This window comes from Leptinotarsa decemlineata, unplaced genomic scaffold (assembly GCF_025532065.1).
Source record: "Leptinotarsa decemlineata unplaced genomic scaffold, Ldec_3_MD MMD2_tig00026328_RagTag_RagTag, whole genome shotgun sequence".
NCBI lineage: Eukaryota > Metazoa > Arthropoda > Insecta > Coleoptera > Chrysomelidae > Leptinotarsa > Leptinotarsa decemlineata.
Window position 1 is genome coordinate 12,791,993 of NW_027412688.1, and position 17,941 is coordinate 12,809,933.

The window sequence follows — 17,941 nt, forward strand, 5'->3', positions numbered from 1 at the left end:
GATTGTTAAGACACCCTGCAACCGTCTGATCCGGATGACCCCTCGGCATTGACCCCAGCACACTTTCTAATCGGAAGACCACTAACTACACTCCCAGAAGAAAATTTAACACAGATACCTGAAAACAGGCTGAATCAATGGCGAATCCTGCAACAAATGGTACAACACTACTGGAGTCGATGGCAGAAAGAATATCTGTCTGAACTACAAACTCGTGTGAAGTGGAAGCAGAGAGCTCCCGAACTATTAAAGGTGGGAACGCTACTGTTAGTGAGAGAAGAAAACACACCTTGCTGTTATTGGCCTTTAGGGTGTGTAACTGAGCTGCTTCCTGGTGTGGACGGTATTCTAAGGGTAGTGAAATTGAAAGTACGCAATTCAATTGTAACGCGTGGAGTGAATCGTTTTTGTGCATTACCCATTTGAACTTTGGAAAACAATTTTAAATTTAAGAATGTTTATTTGCATATTATTGATTTAGATTTAAGCAATCAACTAACATCTGTCTATGTTATTTTTGGAACTCAAGGTGGGACATGATGATGATATCAATATGTTTCCTCGCAAGTGGAAGTGTGATTCATAAATTAGAATTCTCTTCTTGAACTCTGATCTGGAAGTGAAGTGAAATTACCATCGAACTCACTTACCTATGTGCTACTCACTAATAACAACCAAAAATGCCCACCGTTTGGAATGAGACACAAAAGAAGACATGCTGTGTGATTATACCAACATCAGAGGAAAACCTAAGTTTGCTTCAGAATTCTCCCAATTTGTTACATCAGAATTGAGCAAACTTGTAACCCGATATAGGAACAGGGAACGAGACAGGTGGAATAGGTGATGTGAAAAGATGGGAGCAAAAAGGTGGTTGCAGAGACTGAAAGAAATGGACAACTGTATAGTTGTTAAGTAAAGTGTTATTGAAGTAGTAGTATGTATTTCTATTTTTGGACTTGAACTATCAATTATGATAATTGAAAATATATTTTGGAACTTTCATTCTTTTCAATTTCTTCAAATCACAATGACGAATAAAACTATCGTATTATCGTACTACCACATATTTCAACATTGATACTGAAATGAACATATAGTTATAATCACCTGGGCATATGTTTCCAGAAACTGTTGACTACTGCCTTGACGTTTGAATTGCGATGCTGCAAATTGGGCAGACACTTCTGTTTGAGGAGGGTTTTCTTCAATGACAAAATGTGCCTCGTTGTTTGTCGCCACCAATTTCTGTAAATGGTGGTTTTTGATTTTCCATTTTCATATTTGCTACATATCTCCACATCTTCTAAAGGCTTTGTATGCAACAGAAAAGCATGAGTTGGAGCGGCAATCCGATCAATCTGAAAAAATTGCCGAACTTAAGAGCGATACATTCAAGCACAATCCTTTTACCTTTTTTTCGCAATGAACATGATTTGGATAGTTTGCCATGAACATGCGTCTTTGAGCTATAGGGAAGGAAATTGGGTGATGTGCTATACGTGAGCTTGAGAGGTTATAAATTTTTAATCGTTCAATGGAACATCCATAGTTACTGAAGTAATTTTCAAAATCGTCGTAAATGAAATGCAATTTGTACAAATGAACTTGGTGATGAAGTAGTTGGGAAAGTTGTAGTAGAGACGAGAATTTGCTCTTGTCATAAATTTTTCAAAGAGTTTTGAAAAGAACTGTTCATTTTAGAATAGGTCATTGAACTAGTTAGTACACAGGTTCAATTCTTGCAATGTGCACAAGAAAGATATCTAGTTTTTATGCGAATCAACCAGAAACTTTTATAGCCATAAAAAATGTCAAAGAAAATTCATCCGGAACCATCTCTATATTGATAGTTTTGATTTGATGTTGAAAACAAGACTTTAAGCGGCTAGTGTTGTGCAGTAAAGTTAGGTACTTTGAAGCCAGCTGTTGCATATCAAAAAGTGTTTTCATTCTACTGAATATAATTGATATTCATAAGTTCATACAGACGCTTCTAGTGAAATTTTGCAATTGTTAATTAACTACTTTCAGTTCTTATCTTCTTTTTCATTTTAGTGTCAACGGTATTGAAAATTGTATTCATTAGCCTAGTGTTTCACTAGAAAAATATCTTGTTGAAGGGGAAGTCGAATATATACTTGAATCATTTTGAAATCATGCAAATGCATTACCTATCAAATGATAAAAAATCTGTAAAAAAACTCATCTAATTATGACTGAATATTAGATATCATATCCAAAGCGGCACAATCTGTATCACTAGCTAGACCTTCCAAAGCCATATTGATCTGGATTTAATAAATGAATTGGTTTCAAGTATTTCAATACTCTTTTATACATTGCTCTCTCAAGAATTTTGTTAACATTCTTTTTGTTGAAAATTGACGAAACCTTGGCTTTTTCCTTTGATGAAAATCGGCAAAACCTTCGCATCCACAATGATGGATAATAGTTTTGAAAGAATGTTTACAAAGTGCTCATCAATTTCAGTAGTGTATTGTGTCTTCTTTTCATTCAAATTATTAGAACTGATTATTTCCTTTTAACAGAAATTTATAATTGAGTTGATGGTTCTTCATGTTGACTTAGTTGTTGATTGTGCAAACTCCTTATCATATAACTGTTTTTGCGCATATTTAACTGATTTCTCAACAGATTTATTATACAAGTTATCATACATTATCCCAAAATGGAGTTTATTTTTTCTTGGCAAAATATTTGTCTTAGATTTTTATTGATTTTGAAATTTCATCATCAAACCATGGTTTCAAGATCGTTTTTGAATTTTATTGTGAATTCTATTAAAATCCATCATATTTGGTTTTGTTTGAATTTTTTTTCTTAGAGATTCACAAGGTTACTTTTAATGTTTTCTTCGTTGAATTCAACAAAAAGTTTTCAAATACATTCTTTTTTCTCACTCACACTCTCTTCAATTGGTAATTATATGGTCAATCAATGTACTGCTTTTTTCAACGTCTCCCGATGCAATATCACATTATATATACTGAAATTATTCGATTGATGAATACCTATATTTTTTTGGTCAGAACTGTTCTGAGTAAGTGAATCTTTATATTGCTAAACAATTCAAACTCAATCTTCTGTTTACCAAGAATTTCAAATTCGGAATCCAGTTAATGTAGATTCCCACATTTGTTTGCATAAATATGGACAAGTGGAAAGCCAAAACCGTTCTTTCTCAAAAATTATTCACTCCTAAAAATATACCCCTTTCAATTCGAATGTAGAAATATGTTTTTATCTTAATTGAAAAAACTGCTGCTAATAATCGAGCTATTTTAATAGTCGAAAAAGAAAATTAAGATTATTACAAGTAGTATAAAGCCAAAAGTTTTCATTTCCAAAAATTATTCATTCCATTAAATTTATTCGAGAGATGTTTTTAAACAATTTTGATACTGTCTCCAACAATAATATAATTATTGATGATGAATGAACTGCTTCAAAACCAGTGCTATAAAAAATTTAAACGCGGTGAATGTGCCAGTCAATACAATTCGTAAATATCGGTTTAGTGAATCTGATTTGAATGTTAATTTATTTATGGATGAAGAAAAACCATTGAAGGTTTGTTTCTTGAACAAAAAATTATTGTTCACAATATTTAGATTGTTACACCATTGCCAGATCTAACTGACTCAACTGATCATAACTTACAAGTACCATCTGTTGCCTCTTCATAACACTGGGCAGAATATTTCAAATGTAAGGAAGTGAAAAAAAAAAAAGATAAGAAGCAAATGTCAGCGAATGGAAAATAATAATGAGAAACAAATGAAAATGGAAAAATGGAAAGAAAAAAATTAAACAGAAGTCCAACAACGCCCTAAAAGGCGATCCAAAAGAAAAGAAAACATATAGCTTCAAATGAATCAGATCTTGAATCAGATGATTCTGAGACGAGCAATGTTACTTACATTGAAATGCATCTGATTCTGTTCACGAATACTTTGTTAGTGATTTTTTTGACAGTACCTACAGTTTGAGAAGGAAAAAAATACGTTCAATATGTTGAGACGAATTTTTCGAAATTCTTGATAATGGTTTAGATCGCCAAACATACTGCAAATTCATGATAGGAATTCAAGAGTCTCAAGCACCACATCATTACATTCCCCAAATAGATGACTATTTTCCATGAACCCTGCTTAAATTTCAACGAAATGGCGCCTTCCTTATTTTCAAGGGTAAGTATCATATAGTTGATATAAAAACACTGGACAATTATTACACTCAGAATTTCTTTTAGTTATTATTTCAACAAATCTGATATTTGATACTGATTTTTCGGTTTTGCATCGTTGCATCGGTATATCGATCGATACATTCAGTATAATTCTAATAACATTTAATTTTAACATTCACAACAAAAAGTACCATTTGGCTATGAAAAAACAAAGCTTAATGTTTATGATGCGATCATAATTAAATATAATTTATTTTCCTTGTATTATAAATGATGCATTAAAGTTGAACCATATGGCGGCAAAAGGGCTTAACATTCCGGTAATATCTAATTATCCATATACAAAAAGGAATTGCATGTTTGGAGTATTGCTAAAATTTGTGCTGATAGAATATTTCAGCTGTTTTTAACACTAATTGAATAATGTCTATATGAGATGCTATAAAATATTATACTTTCATTATATTAATTGTAATAATACCTCAGACTCCTTTAGTTTTTTCCTTGGCCTCTGCTGTTTTTCACGTATTTCCTGTTTTTTCTTGGCGGTTCGACTTGACTTCGATTTTGAGGTGCTCGTGGTCGTATTACTTCCAAATAAACCTCTGTTTTCTGCCATCTGTATCATATATTTATCGTCTAGCCGAATTACTTGCTAAAGTGTTTTCAAATTATAATTTTTCATTAAACGTGAATGACTATTCATACCTTTCTCTGAAGAAGGGCGAGGTAACAGCCCTCTCTTTCGAAATTATTACAGTTTTCATTAGAACATAGTCTTGGCAACTCGGGTAAGTCGAAAATATCCGTATCTGGCACCTGAAATTATTATGGACCTGCTTTGATTACATCAATGATGAAAGAGCTGTTTTTTTAGAACATTTGCAAGATAAGGATGGTCAGCATGGGAAAATCGAAAACTGTAAGAGATACAAAGACGGTTAAATTACGAAAAGTTTGTCCATTTTGAACTTATTTGAAGGTGTTTTAAATTTACTGTTTGAACGATTCCGGTGATAAGTCAGTGAAATTGTCGGTAAAAAGAGTACCTCATATATAGTAATTCTTTTTCCCTGTCTATGTGCACATTTTGCGCCTGAGACTCTATTCGATAATTACTTAATTTAAATATAGGGTAGGTAAATAACATTTCAGGTTTATTGCGCTTCTTCATCAATTTTTATGAATTGTTTCTTATAGAAATTTTCATTGGTTGAGAATAAATCATAAAAAAAGAATTCATGAAAAACCGGTAGTACAAAAGTTATGTTTGTAAAAAAGTTCGAATTTATGAAAGTAGGTGTTTTACTCAGCGGTGGAAAACTATGGCGATGTTAAATAAAAATTGTGAAGCTGCATGTAACACAATAGGATTTCATAATTTCGTGGTTCGCGAACATGAAAAATCACCTAACGAAAAAATACCTTCGAAAAGTTGTTTGAGTTATTGATATATATGAAGATTTAGGTCATAGTTCATTGGTTCCTAAATATATAATTTCTTATTTCGAGGCAGCCATTCTCTCTGCTGTTAGCGATATGTACCAAATCTAAAATTCAAAAGCTATTTGTTGAATATTCTGAAAAGAGGAAATGGCTGCTATGTTCAGTTTTAGACATATTTAGATCCTAATGAAGTTGGATATGACAAAATGGTCAAGACTTTCGCGGCCAAGGTTTTCAGTGTCACTATTTTTCGGGTTCGAAGGCCGTGGATTTTTGTAATATCTTCCTGACGTTTCGCTGGAACGAGTGGCTAGCTTTTTCAGAGGTTTATACATTCTGGATTACTATCCGATAACTGAAAATTACGCTTTCGTAACGCGCATTTATGCTGTGTCTGGTACATTTATTAGCAAACTACCCGACACAGCATAAACATGCATTACGAAACCGTAATTTTTATTCATGTATAAACCTCTGAAGAAGCTAGCCACTCGCGCCAGTGAAACGTCAGGACGATATTCCAAAAATCCAAGGTCTCCGACCCGAAAAATAGTGACACTGAAGTTGGATATATTTGAAAAACTACCTCAAGCTGATAAATTGCAAAAATATTATGATTATTTACTTGAAAATTATATGATAACTCTCATTCCCACTTCCTTTGTTAGCTGAAGCTTCAGAAAGAGCTTGAAAAATTACGAAATCATTCAAGAGCACTCTTATGAACCTCATCCTAATTTCAATAGAGGAGCCCAAGTGGGGATTTCAGGATTTACTGAAGCGCGGCAGATTAATATACAGGGGGACACCTTGTACCCGGTTAAGTACCTTCACCAAATATGAGCCCCATATATAAGGCCGCCTGTGAAGGATAAAGGATCAGATTAGTAAAAAAAAATTGATCATCAGAAATTTTCGAGCGCGTGAGTTAATTACATGCTAAAAAGTGTATATTCCAGTAATCTGACAATTTGTGAGTGACGTAAAGAAAGGGGAGGGCAGCAAAGTTGTGAAAAAAACGTTATCTCGACATTCTCGAGCGTAGCTAATTTTTTTTATTTTGAAGAAAATAATTCAAGGATATCGAAAAATATATAATCTGACGATTTCTGCAAGCCGAAATAGCAAAAATTCGTCGAGAAAGTTTATTGCGTGCAGCTGCATGATGCCTATATTTCCCCCTCCGCGTTTTTATTCCTTTTTCACTTTTTCTCTATCTATTACTCTTTCACTCCGTCCCCACTTTGAATTCTGTTGCCATGACGCCATCACAGCTGATCACAGAGACTCGTTCGTGATAAAGATGAAGATGATTAATTAATCAATTAATTGATGGATGTAGCCGTTACTACGTGGTAGGAAATCATAATGAAAAAAAGAGAAATGAAACTTTCTATATTTTTTACCATTTTTGTTCTTAACTAACACTTTCTATGTTTTTTACCACTTTTATTTGTAACAAACGTTACTGCAGTTTCGTCCTATAAGGACATTTTCAAACTTATATATTGTATAAGTAACTGCAGTAACGTTAGTTACAAATGAAAGTGGTAAAAAACATAGAAAGTTTCATTCCTCTTCTCCTCATTAATTGATCAATTGATTATAAAAAATTAAATTTTTTTGAGCATTTTTTTAAATTACCTATTTTTTTATAAATACAAGTATTCTACTTAAAAACCTTACACTCATTTATTTGCATGCTATTTCCTGAACTTTCTAATTAATTAAATTCAATGATTAAAAAAAATTTAAAAAATATTTTTTTGTCAGATTAGGCGAATCCCTCTAGATAATCGTCAGATTATGAGAGAGCACGTCTAAAACATAAAGATGAACTATATATATCTTAATCTAATGCGCTTGAGTATTTTAAAATGATAATTTTTTTTTGCACATTATAATAATGGCCGCGAGTTTGCGTCAGATCGAAATCATCAGATTATTGAATGAGAGCTTTTTTTTGATGCACTTAACACCCCCTTAGAAAGTCTGACGCGCTCGATTAATTTTTTTTTCATTTTCAACCCTTACGTTCAACCACCCACATCATGCAAACGATCAGATTAACATACCAACATCATTAAAAATACGTAGTACATTGATGGTATCAATATCTGACGCGCTCGAGTATGTATGCAACAGTTTTTTTTTTACATATTCAATAATCTATAGCAGCTTCCCCCACCGATGAAAAGGTATATATTATATAACATTTTTTTCTTCTTATCATCTAAGCTTTGCAACCTAATAGGTCTCTATGACACTCGAGTGAATCTCTATTTTGCATTGTGGGCTCCCCTGCTATTTGTTGATGTATTGAAGGGATTTCAAATTGAAGTACACGTATAATACGAAGCACCGAAGTAGGTAGGTACCTATGAAACATTATGATAAAACTTAATACATCGATATAAAACTAATGCATTCATTTAGTGGATTGCACTTTGAAGAATGCATATCTTATTTCAATTTGGTTGATTAATAAAGTATCTCTGATTAGAATGAGTTATGTATGTGTTTATTTCGATATTTTCAATACTTCAATAACTCAATTTTTCTCAATATTGCACCTATTGTATCTATAAATTTTATATCTATAAATATTAATATAATTCTCCTCATTTCTAGGCATAGCACTGCATTTCCACCAGAATTTCTTCTTATAATTCAGCAAAGCTGTACAAATCTCTGCCTGCCCAAAAGAAAGATGGAAGCCGTCTTCAGTCAAGGTGAAGATTACATTGATAACTCATATCTCTCAGGCTATGTAAACATTAATTCTGATTTAGAGGTTTCAAAAAATCATTTTGTGTTTTATTTCATAATTATGTTTGTCCAAGTGTCTCGTCAGTACCGTGAGAGTGCGATAGATGGTAATATAGCACTCTTAGGGCCACGTTATGTCGATGGATATAGGCCGAGACCGCATATGCTGGAGCAAGTGCATGAGGGTCTCGGGCGCCTCGCGGCAGGCCCTGCACCTTGTGTCGGGAACCTCTATACCTATCACGCGACTGCGGTCGACTAAGGTGTTGAAGGCACCATCCTGGCAAGCCGTGATGAACCCCTCAGTTTTCGACTTCAGCCTACTCGACCTGAGGAAAGCGAAAGTTAGGAGCTTTGATAAGCCAAGGTTTTCAATGTTGAAGAAGACCCCATACACTGGCTTATCCTTGTGTTTCCGCAGAAGTGAGGTGATCTCTGCGTCTTTTATATGAGCTTTTTGCTGGATGGGTTCCAACTCGGTGACAGAGTTGTACTCACCTAGTTCAATGTCGGAAAACTAAACCGTGTTTCAGCTGCTCAGGCCGCTGCCCTAAAGAGAAATGTTCCAATTCCTGCTCTCTCATGGTCACGGACCATGCAGAGAAGGGGATCCGAACTCCTGACGACATGACAGGCTATATCCAGTACCATTCTGTCGTGTAGACACTCCAAACTCAAAAGTCCACGGCCTCCCTGTTGTCGGGGGGAAGTACAACCATGGAACGGATGATTTGGGATGCAAACTCCTATAGCGATGCATCATTTTTCGGGTCTTTACGTTGAGTTGATACAGCTCCTCCCGAGTCCACTTCACTAGTCCAAATGAGTAGATTAAGATTGGAACGGCAAGCATATTTGTTGAGGCAACTTTGTTCTTCCCCGACAGTTCCGATGACCAAATCTGTCGAAGTTTGTGCTGGTAACTGCTGGTACCTCTTGTGAGAGGCGTTGTTCCACCCCAAGGTGAGTATACGTCTCTCCGGCATCCAAATGGTGTAGGATGCTTTCATGTACGAGCTGCACATCCTCTCCGTAGTCTCCGCATCGTCCTCTTTTGAGATGGACCATTGCACATTTGTCTATCCCGAATTTCATACCGATAGCATGCGTGTACTCTTCCACGACCCTCAAGGACTGATGAATATCCTCCTCTCCAGAGGTATGAAGTTTCAGATCATCAATATAAAATAGATGGTTGACCTTATCTCTCCGGTTTCCGGAGGCGTCACAGTATTTCTGAGCGAAACCCACCCTGTTTGGACTCTGGGTTGACCAGATGTTATGGTGAAGCGAGTTCGCCAGAGTGGTACCAGTTGTTCAATGTATCTCACTATTTTGTCGGATACCGCAAGGTATCTGAGCAAATGCAAGTTGAGCTCATGCGATATTGTTTCAAATGCCTTACGGTAATCCACCAATAAGTGTTCAGCCCATTTGGGCCAGGAACAACAAAGTTCTTGGAACCCACAAGGGCTCTTCGAACGTCATCCAGAGTTATCGGGTTGCGCAGTTCATTGAGCTCGGATGTCGAAGCTCTCTGTTGAAAGCTTCGAACTGCGCTAGGGCTGGAGTGTCTAAGTTGAGTGTCTGCGGGTGTTCATAAATATCCTTCCAGAAGGATTTCACCTGATCAGCGGTCGGCGGATTATCCACAACACGTAGAAGCTCTTGGAATAAGCGAGAAGGTTTCTCGCGGAACCTAAAGTTTTCCGCGATACTTCTCGCTCGCCTCACTAGTGACTTCTTAGCAGCCACTAGCATTCGTATCCTATCAAGGCAGTGCTGTTTGATGGTCAGCAGCACACCTTGACTTGAAGAAGTGTGATGGATACGTCATAGTTTGGCGGCTATCCTCCGCACTGCGGCCGTGAAAGGCCTGTTGGCCGCCCTGTAATCCATCACACATTGAATACGAAACGCGTGATCTTAGCCTCCATCTTGTGTACACGCCGGTCAATCTTTCGAATCGCTAGGCCGGGATTTTGTCATTCCGATTCGGAAAGCGATTGGACGACGCTATACACGGCGGTATCGATTTGCCAGATGTCAGCTTCTTCTGTTAGAACACTATGAACCTTCTCATCCAAACAAGCCAGTTCTTGTGGCTTCAGGGGCCTTATTCTGTGGAGCGCCCTGCGTATTCTGATTGACTCCATTGATGGCCAACTAGCCGTGCCAACAAGTGGTAGAATTTTCCCTTTTACGACTTCGTGAGCAGGCTGGGTCGGAACTATTTAGCCCTGCCTTCTGAAATAGGATACGTAATCCCTAAGATTTTGGGCGGAAAAGGCGGCATACTCCGGATGTGTTTCACACCACAGAGCATGCAATCTCGCCATGTACCCTCTTCGCGCGGCCTCACTACTCTTGTAACATTCATAATGATATCTCTTAGCTAATGCGTCCACTCAAAGCGTCCGTTGTCATTGCCAGGGTTGTCATCGTAAGGAAAATCATCGTTATGGGCCCCACCACCTTGCCTCTGACCCCTCCGTGCGGGTCGTGCGGCCGGCACCGAAGGAAGAATAGTGTTCTTCTTGTGTGCGTGCGCCTGGGCTGCGGGTCCGGTTTTGCACCAGTTGCAAGTGGTGTCGCAACTCACCAAAGGCCAAGGGTGTTAGTGCCCTGCTTATTATTATTATTATTTTTGTGTTGTTAGAGAATAGTACATTGTTCTATTTGTTGAGTCAGAAGCGTCCCTCAGATTCCGTGTTTGTTTGTACTTATGGTATGAGGAGAAGGGTTGTCCACATTCAAGGAGTTTTCTGCATAGATATGTCTCAGAGGCTCCTTCGGTACAAATAAGGTCCATGTACAATTCATTCTTCGCCACGGGTCGCATAACACCACTGAATTGAGTCCGGACTATGAGCTCGAACCACTGTTTCACTTAGTAGTCGATTGAAGGAGTGGAACAAACCACTCACGCCAACCCAACCGGCTACCGTCCTGTGATATAAAATTCCGTTTAATTTTTTAGCATTATCGTATACCGATGATATATAAAGCTTGTTTGGGAAAGCTCAATTGGTGAATCAGTTTAATTTATTTTGTAAATATAAATATTTCGCGCTGTATCGAGCATTAAGGGGCCAAAGAAACGTTCTACCCACAAGAGACGTTCATGATCTTTTGAAAGGCAAAAAACAGGGTATTACAAAAAAAAAGATTTTTGTCCAATATCTAACGGAATGAACTCCGGTGCTCATCTCGAAGTAATCGTCATTGAAAATAACGCGTAATATATTTGTGGCCATCGAAAGTGTTTTATTTTATGAATGTCATTATCAAGAGCGAATATCGCCTTCAACGAAGCGAATCCACTCCTTAAAAAGGTACCTTTCCAACGCTATTCTTCACGCAGACGACCACGAGAAATCAAAGTAAGTCCCTTAATGTTCTCGTTCTTGACATAATTTTAGCCATTGTTTTCTCTTTCGTCATTATTTTGGGGAATAACGGATATCACCCCCACTCGAAATATTTTCCAACAGTTCATTTTTCAAAACCAATTTCTGAGCTAATATATACACAAACAGCTATTTTTGATAAAACTGTGTAAACCACATTTCAAGTGATATATGACATATTATTTAAACTTACGTTTAGGGTGTCCAACATTTTCTCTTTGTTATCAACTATGTCTTCTGATGAAGTGGATTCATCAGCTGAAGATTCGGGTTGTTCAATTTCATCTTCTTGAGTTTTTTCCACTTTCTCGTTGTTATTTATTTCTGATTGTTCCTGAAATATCAGGAATAATCTTACTTCATTCTGAGAGATTACTACTCACTGGTGTTTCTTGAGTCTTGCTATCAAGAATTTTGCCTTGTAAAGCGGCGTGTTGTAATTTAGCTATTCTATTTATTTCTCTCAAAGCTTTCTTTACCATGAAGGAATTTTCTGCTTCAAGTTCAGAATGAGTCTCATAGAGTACAAATTGTATCTGTAACATAAATTTCATTCTATTACAACAATAATCAATGACTCAAGAGTGTCCACCTGTGGCCTAGACATCGCAAACCTAAGTGTTTTCCTTTGCTCTTCAAGAATGTTGGCAACCCTCTCTCTTGCTTCTTTACTGTCTCCTGATTCTGTTAATACTTCCAGCATCGAAAGATCACCACCTCTACTGCATACCTAAAGTAAGTTAGTGAGATGAACGAGTATCAAGAATTGCACTCTTAATATACTGACATTTTTTACCCAAATTGTTTATTGAAATAACATTACATTTTTGTATAGTTTCTTCCGTGTGAATTGATTCCTATTGAATTAGTAATTTTGCATCAAGTAAGATGAATTACTGAGATGAAGGAGTATCAATAATTGTACTATAATATACTGACATTTTTTACACGGAAATTGTTTGTTTTCGCATAATTTCTTCCGTATGAATTGATCTCTATTGAATTAGTCATTTTGCATCGAGTTACTCTTTTGAAAAATCTCACCAAGTCTATAGGGTCCGCTACAGCGGAGTAGCTATTAGGAGGAGTAGCAAAAACTGCAACGACTTCTTCCATATAGTTAGCATCTGCGGGAGTATCTATGAGCCTATCAGAAAATATTACGATATTCGACATTCCCAGCTCACTAAAATACATTTCGTATTCCGACTTCCTGAAAACAACATTTACATATTTTTAGATAGGGAAATCAATACAACTAAAAGAATATTTTTGGAAATGATACATATCAATCACGAAGAACAATGAATAAAAGAACTGATATTGAAAGTCTCAGCAAAATTTACACATACCTATTGAAATATGACAAAGAAAATAAAAGATCTAGTAATTCTAGTATTATTCAGAACTTTCCCACTTAACATTGTCAGTCAAATTTTGATCACCTGTCATTATTTCAAGTTTTATTTATATTATATTTTATAATATTATATTATATTTTATTCTCACGTTAATAAGTTCTCCATATTTATATATCGATAAAGGTCAATGCAGTCAAGCTGCTGGAAAATAATTCCATAAAAATCAAAATATGAATAGATAAGTACTCTCTGATCTGTTTAAAATCTGTTTTTCCGTTAATCAGCTGCCGCCCCCATACGAACGACAACTCCCATATATGGGAATGATCAGTACTTATCTATTCATATAATTCATATATATATATATATATATATATATATATATATATATATATATATATATATATATATATATATATAAGCTTTTGCTTCTAATGAGAAGCTTCTTCAGGGCCTTTAATTGAGTTGTGGGTTTTTTGCCAATGAATAACGTTACAAATCATACTTACAGTAAAAATGAGTAAAAAATAATCAATTGAACATATAAATCGATGGAAGAAAGTTAAACATCAATGAATTTTTTTGGTTTGACAAATGTCATACCTTCACTTAAATGTCATTTTTCAATGAGCATGATAATCTTTGACTTAGCATTATGTTTTTTGGTGTAGTTCCAATAAGTAACTGTATATACTGCTGAGATTATCAATGTCAGTTTTTTTATTAATACAATCAAAGGACTTATCAGTTTCAACCATTTCAAGGAAAAGGCGTTCGGAAATATTTTTTTCTATATGTAAAACTTTGATATTAGAGTAATTTGGTTTATGTCCTGTTTCTATAAATGGTTGCGCTAATGCACATTATTTCTTATTGAGCTTTATATCACTTTTATGTGAAGTAATTCTATATTTAAGAATTCTAGATGTTGTTCCAATATAAAACAAATTACAATTGTTACAAGGAATGTTATAAATCACATATGACTTTTTTGTTGTATTCATTTTATCTTTCAATTTGGTATTCAAATTCTTGATTGTTTTAATATTTTTTTGGCACATTTTGATATTTTGTTCATTATGAAAAAGTTTTATCTTATTTAAAGATAAATTTCCAAGATTAGGTATAGATTTATAACAAAAATTGATAGGTGAACTATTATTACATAAATTTCTGTTGATTACATCGCAATTTGTATTACTGCCAGTATTGAAAATTATTTTATTCAGAAGTTTTCTGCAATAGGAATTTTCGATCAATATGTTTCTAAGAAGTCTGAGATTTTTTTGCTTGAGGGAAGGGTGTACTAATTTTCCTATTATTTTTTTTCAAACACAGTATTGAATTGATTTTAATTGATTTTTTATGAAAAGAATAGTAATTGATATATCTTCCTGAATCAGTAGGTTTGACAGTCATTAAGGAATTATCAGTTTTACCGATAACTCTTGTATCAAGAAAAAGAAGGGTCTGATTATTTTCTGTTTCACTAGCGAATTGCAATTTTTCATCATATCTATTGACAACATTAAGAATTTCATGAGATTTGCACAAAGGACATCGTCATTTTCACCATTTAATCTGCGAGCGCTTTCGAAACCGTAAAACCGCATGGACATTTGGAAAAACTTAAACATCCATTTTAACAGTCATAAATCACTTATTGAGGAACAAGTACAAATCAAAACACAACAATACCTCACATTCAATATATTAAACAAATCAAGACACTCCTAGAAACAATAAACCTAGAGAAGATCCAACACAAAGAATAGACACACAACAGGTTGACACGTTCAGAAAGAGTAGGGCCTAGAGTCTAGAGGATGACAGCAAGACCAGCTGTCGAAAGCGCTTGCAGATAATTAAACAGAAGTTATAAAGCTTCAAATCCATTTTGTAGCCCGTGGGTTGGGCTACCTATCGGGCGCGTCCCCAGGTGGCGGATAGGAGAACGGCCAGGTGACTGGAGGTCCTATCCGGGAAGCCAATGTGGCCTAACGGACGGGGTTGACGGACTCCTGGTCAGTGGCAGAAATAAGTAGGGTGAGGGGAACTGAAACCCCCCAAAAGCCCTGCAAAACATGCCACCGCGGACCAGCCTACCCAAGGAATCGTGTCGACACCTGTTTGGCCGCAGGGTTATATGCGGTTACGAACGATCCCCTTGAGGAACCGGGCGAAACCTCATTGTAACTAGCCTTCCTCTGGTAATGCGGGGCTCTGCTAGAGGTGACCAACCCTTCCCTTGCTACTCGTGGGAACATACATGGACACTAAGAACAAAAAACCAACCAATCCCGAGGCTGGACAGCAATGCTCACCTCAATTTAGGGCGGGGGCTGGGGATGAACAGAAATGCTCACCCCAAGCTACCGCTCAGAAAGAGGCTGGACATAGCAGACCACCTCGCGATGCAATGCAAAGGCCAAGGCGTAAGCGAATCAGCGGCGCCGAGGCCAAGAGGAGGAAGAGAGCGAAAGAGGCAGAAGTGGCAGCAACTATGAGTGCACCCTCCACCTCCTCCACTCCATCCTCAACAACAAGGGCACCTCTTGCGGAGGGCGCCAAGAGCTCCGCCTTGAAAAAAGGCAAGGAACCGGCTGCCACCGCAGGAAAGCGCCCTCACGCGAGTACCTCCACGGAGGGAACCCCAAGAAGGTTGAAGAAGCTGCGCAGCGACAGAAATGTCGCTGCACCTTCCAAAACCTTCGTGGAGGCCGCCTTGAGACACCTCAAGGTAGCCATCATAGATGAGACTAACCCGTACGGTAAGGTTACCGCAGAACGAGAGAGTCTCATCAAAAAACAACTGTTGGAGGAGCTGGACAAGATCATCTTCTCCGCCTCCAGCAACAACAGCAAACCGCCCACGTTCAAGTCGTGGACATACTCCGGTGAAATCATCAGAGTGGTCTGCGATGACGACGTGACGTTAGAGTGGCTGAAGAAAGCCACAATGAATATCAAGCCATGGGAGGAGCATCACTTGCGGTCGTCAGTGTGGATAAGCTCCCGAAGCTTACCAAAGCCTCACTCTGGATCCCGGAGGACGTCTACAAGACGACATCCGGTGAAAAGGAGAGGGTGCTGGGTCGGCTAAAGGCGCAGAATCCTGACCTGAAGGTAGCAAGATGGTGCACCTTCCATCATGAGGTTAAGATGAACCCACAAGGACACCTCTTCGTCTTCGGGATCGGAGAAGATGATATGGCTGTCCTGAAGAAGAAGTCGATGAGGTTAAGCTACGCGTTTACCTCACTGACTATTAGGGCAACAGTAAAAGAAACAGAGGGTACCTCGGAAGACCCTCGGTCCTTGGGAGTTGAACCACCTAAAGTGGATATTGACCCCAAGGCCACCATGGGTCCCGAAAAGGAAATCGAAGCATCTGAACAGATGACATTCGATGACCTGACGGAGGAGGCACCCAAAAACAGCGAGGCCACCTCCCCCTTAGCAGGGGAGCAGATGGACCTCTAAAGGTAACTTTGTATCCAACAACTGTCTCATGGGCAAGGACGTTGGAAAAAAAGTAAAAATAATACAATGCAACCTCCAACATAAAAAGGCGGCAACGGCAACACTATGTCGCCACTTTGATGTATTGGAGGAGGCAATAGCTTTGATCCAGGAGCCCTGGATAATAAAGACCAAAATTACTGGTTTCAGTAGTTTAACTGGTCAAATTTTCAGCTTACCAAGCAACCAGCAACCTAGGACGGCTGTCTACGTTCCTAGGAAATACAGAGCGTTTCCGATGGCACAATTCAGCACCTCAGATCTCACTGCGGTCAAAGTTGAATGTCCAGTTGGGAAAGGCAAATATATGGCGTTGATAATCGCATCGGTGTACCTCCCTTCAGATGCAGCCACCCTACCACCGACCAGAGAAATGGAAGTACTAGTGGACCACTGCCTCAACCAGAGAGTGGAGCTCATATTGGGTTGCGACTCAAACTCTCACCACGTGAGCTGGGGCAGCAAGGATATCAACGCCCGAGGTAAGTCACTATACGAATATATAATACAGAAAGATCTAACAATCTTGAACAGAGGCACGGAGCCAACATTTATTAATGCCCGTAGCCAAACGTTAATAGATATCACGCTCACGACAGCCGAAATATCAAACAAAATCCAAGACTGGCAAGTCTCGGACCATATCTCTATGTCAGACCACCGCTGGCTGACCTATACGATAAGCCAGGATCTCAGGACTACTGTAAAATCCCGTGACCCGAAGAGGACGGATGTAGCTCTCTACAATCGACTCTTAAGAGGAGCTCTGCGGGAAACAGAGGTCCTGACTCCTGGCAACAATGAAGAACTGGAAAGGTACACAGTATCTATCCACAACAAAATAGACACTGCCTATAAGGAATCCTGTCCAATGAGGATGGTTCAAACGCATGGCACAACCAACACATGGTGGTGCCCTGAATTGGAACACCTCAGGAGGACATCGAGAACGACCTTTAACAAGGCAAAACGTACAAGACTCGAAGAGGACTGGGTTATATATCAATCCAACCTCAGAGAGTTAAAAAAAAGTCTGCAGGCGAAAACAAAGAGAAGCCTGGAGAGCCTATTGTGAGGCAGTCGAAGATTTTCCACTAGCTTCTAGGCTACAGAAGGCACTCTCAAATGACCACCATAAGACTATTGGCATCCTGACGAGGGAAAATGGCGACAAAGCCGCCAACCTCCAGGAGAGTGCTGAGATTCTTATGGAAACTCAC

The 17,941-nt window shown here is 37.8% G+C and overlaps 1 protein-coding gene across 1 annotated transcript in view; it reads right to left on the minus strand.

Moving 5' to 3' along the window:
• The window catches only part of LOC111509210 (uncharacterized), a 148,477-nt gene that overhangs the window by 27,415 nt on the left and 103,121 nt on the right, over window positions 1-17,941 (minus strand). Inside the window, 7 exon segments of the mRNA XM_074182521.1 lie at window positions 1,111-1,361; window positions 4,695-4,868; window positions 4,922-5,032; window positions 12,032-12,172; window positions 12,222-12,374; window positions 12,431-12,568; window positions 12,883-13,053. Coding sequence (XP_074038622.1) covers window positions 1,111-1,361; window positions 4,695-4,868; window positions 4,922-5,032; window positions 12,032-12,172; window positions 12,222-12,374; window positions 12,431-12,568; window positions 12,883-13,053 — 1,139 coding nt within the window.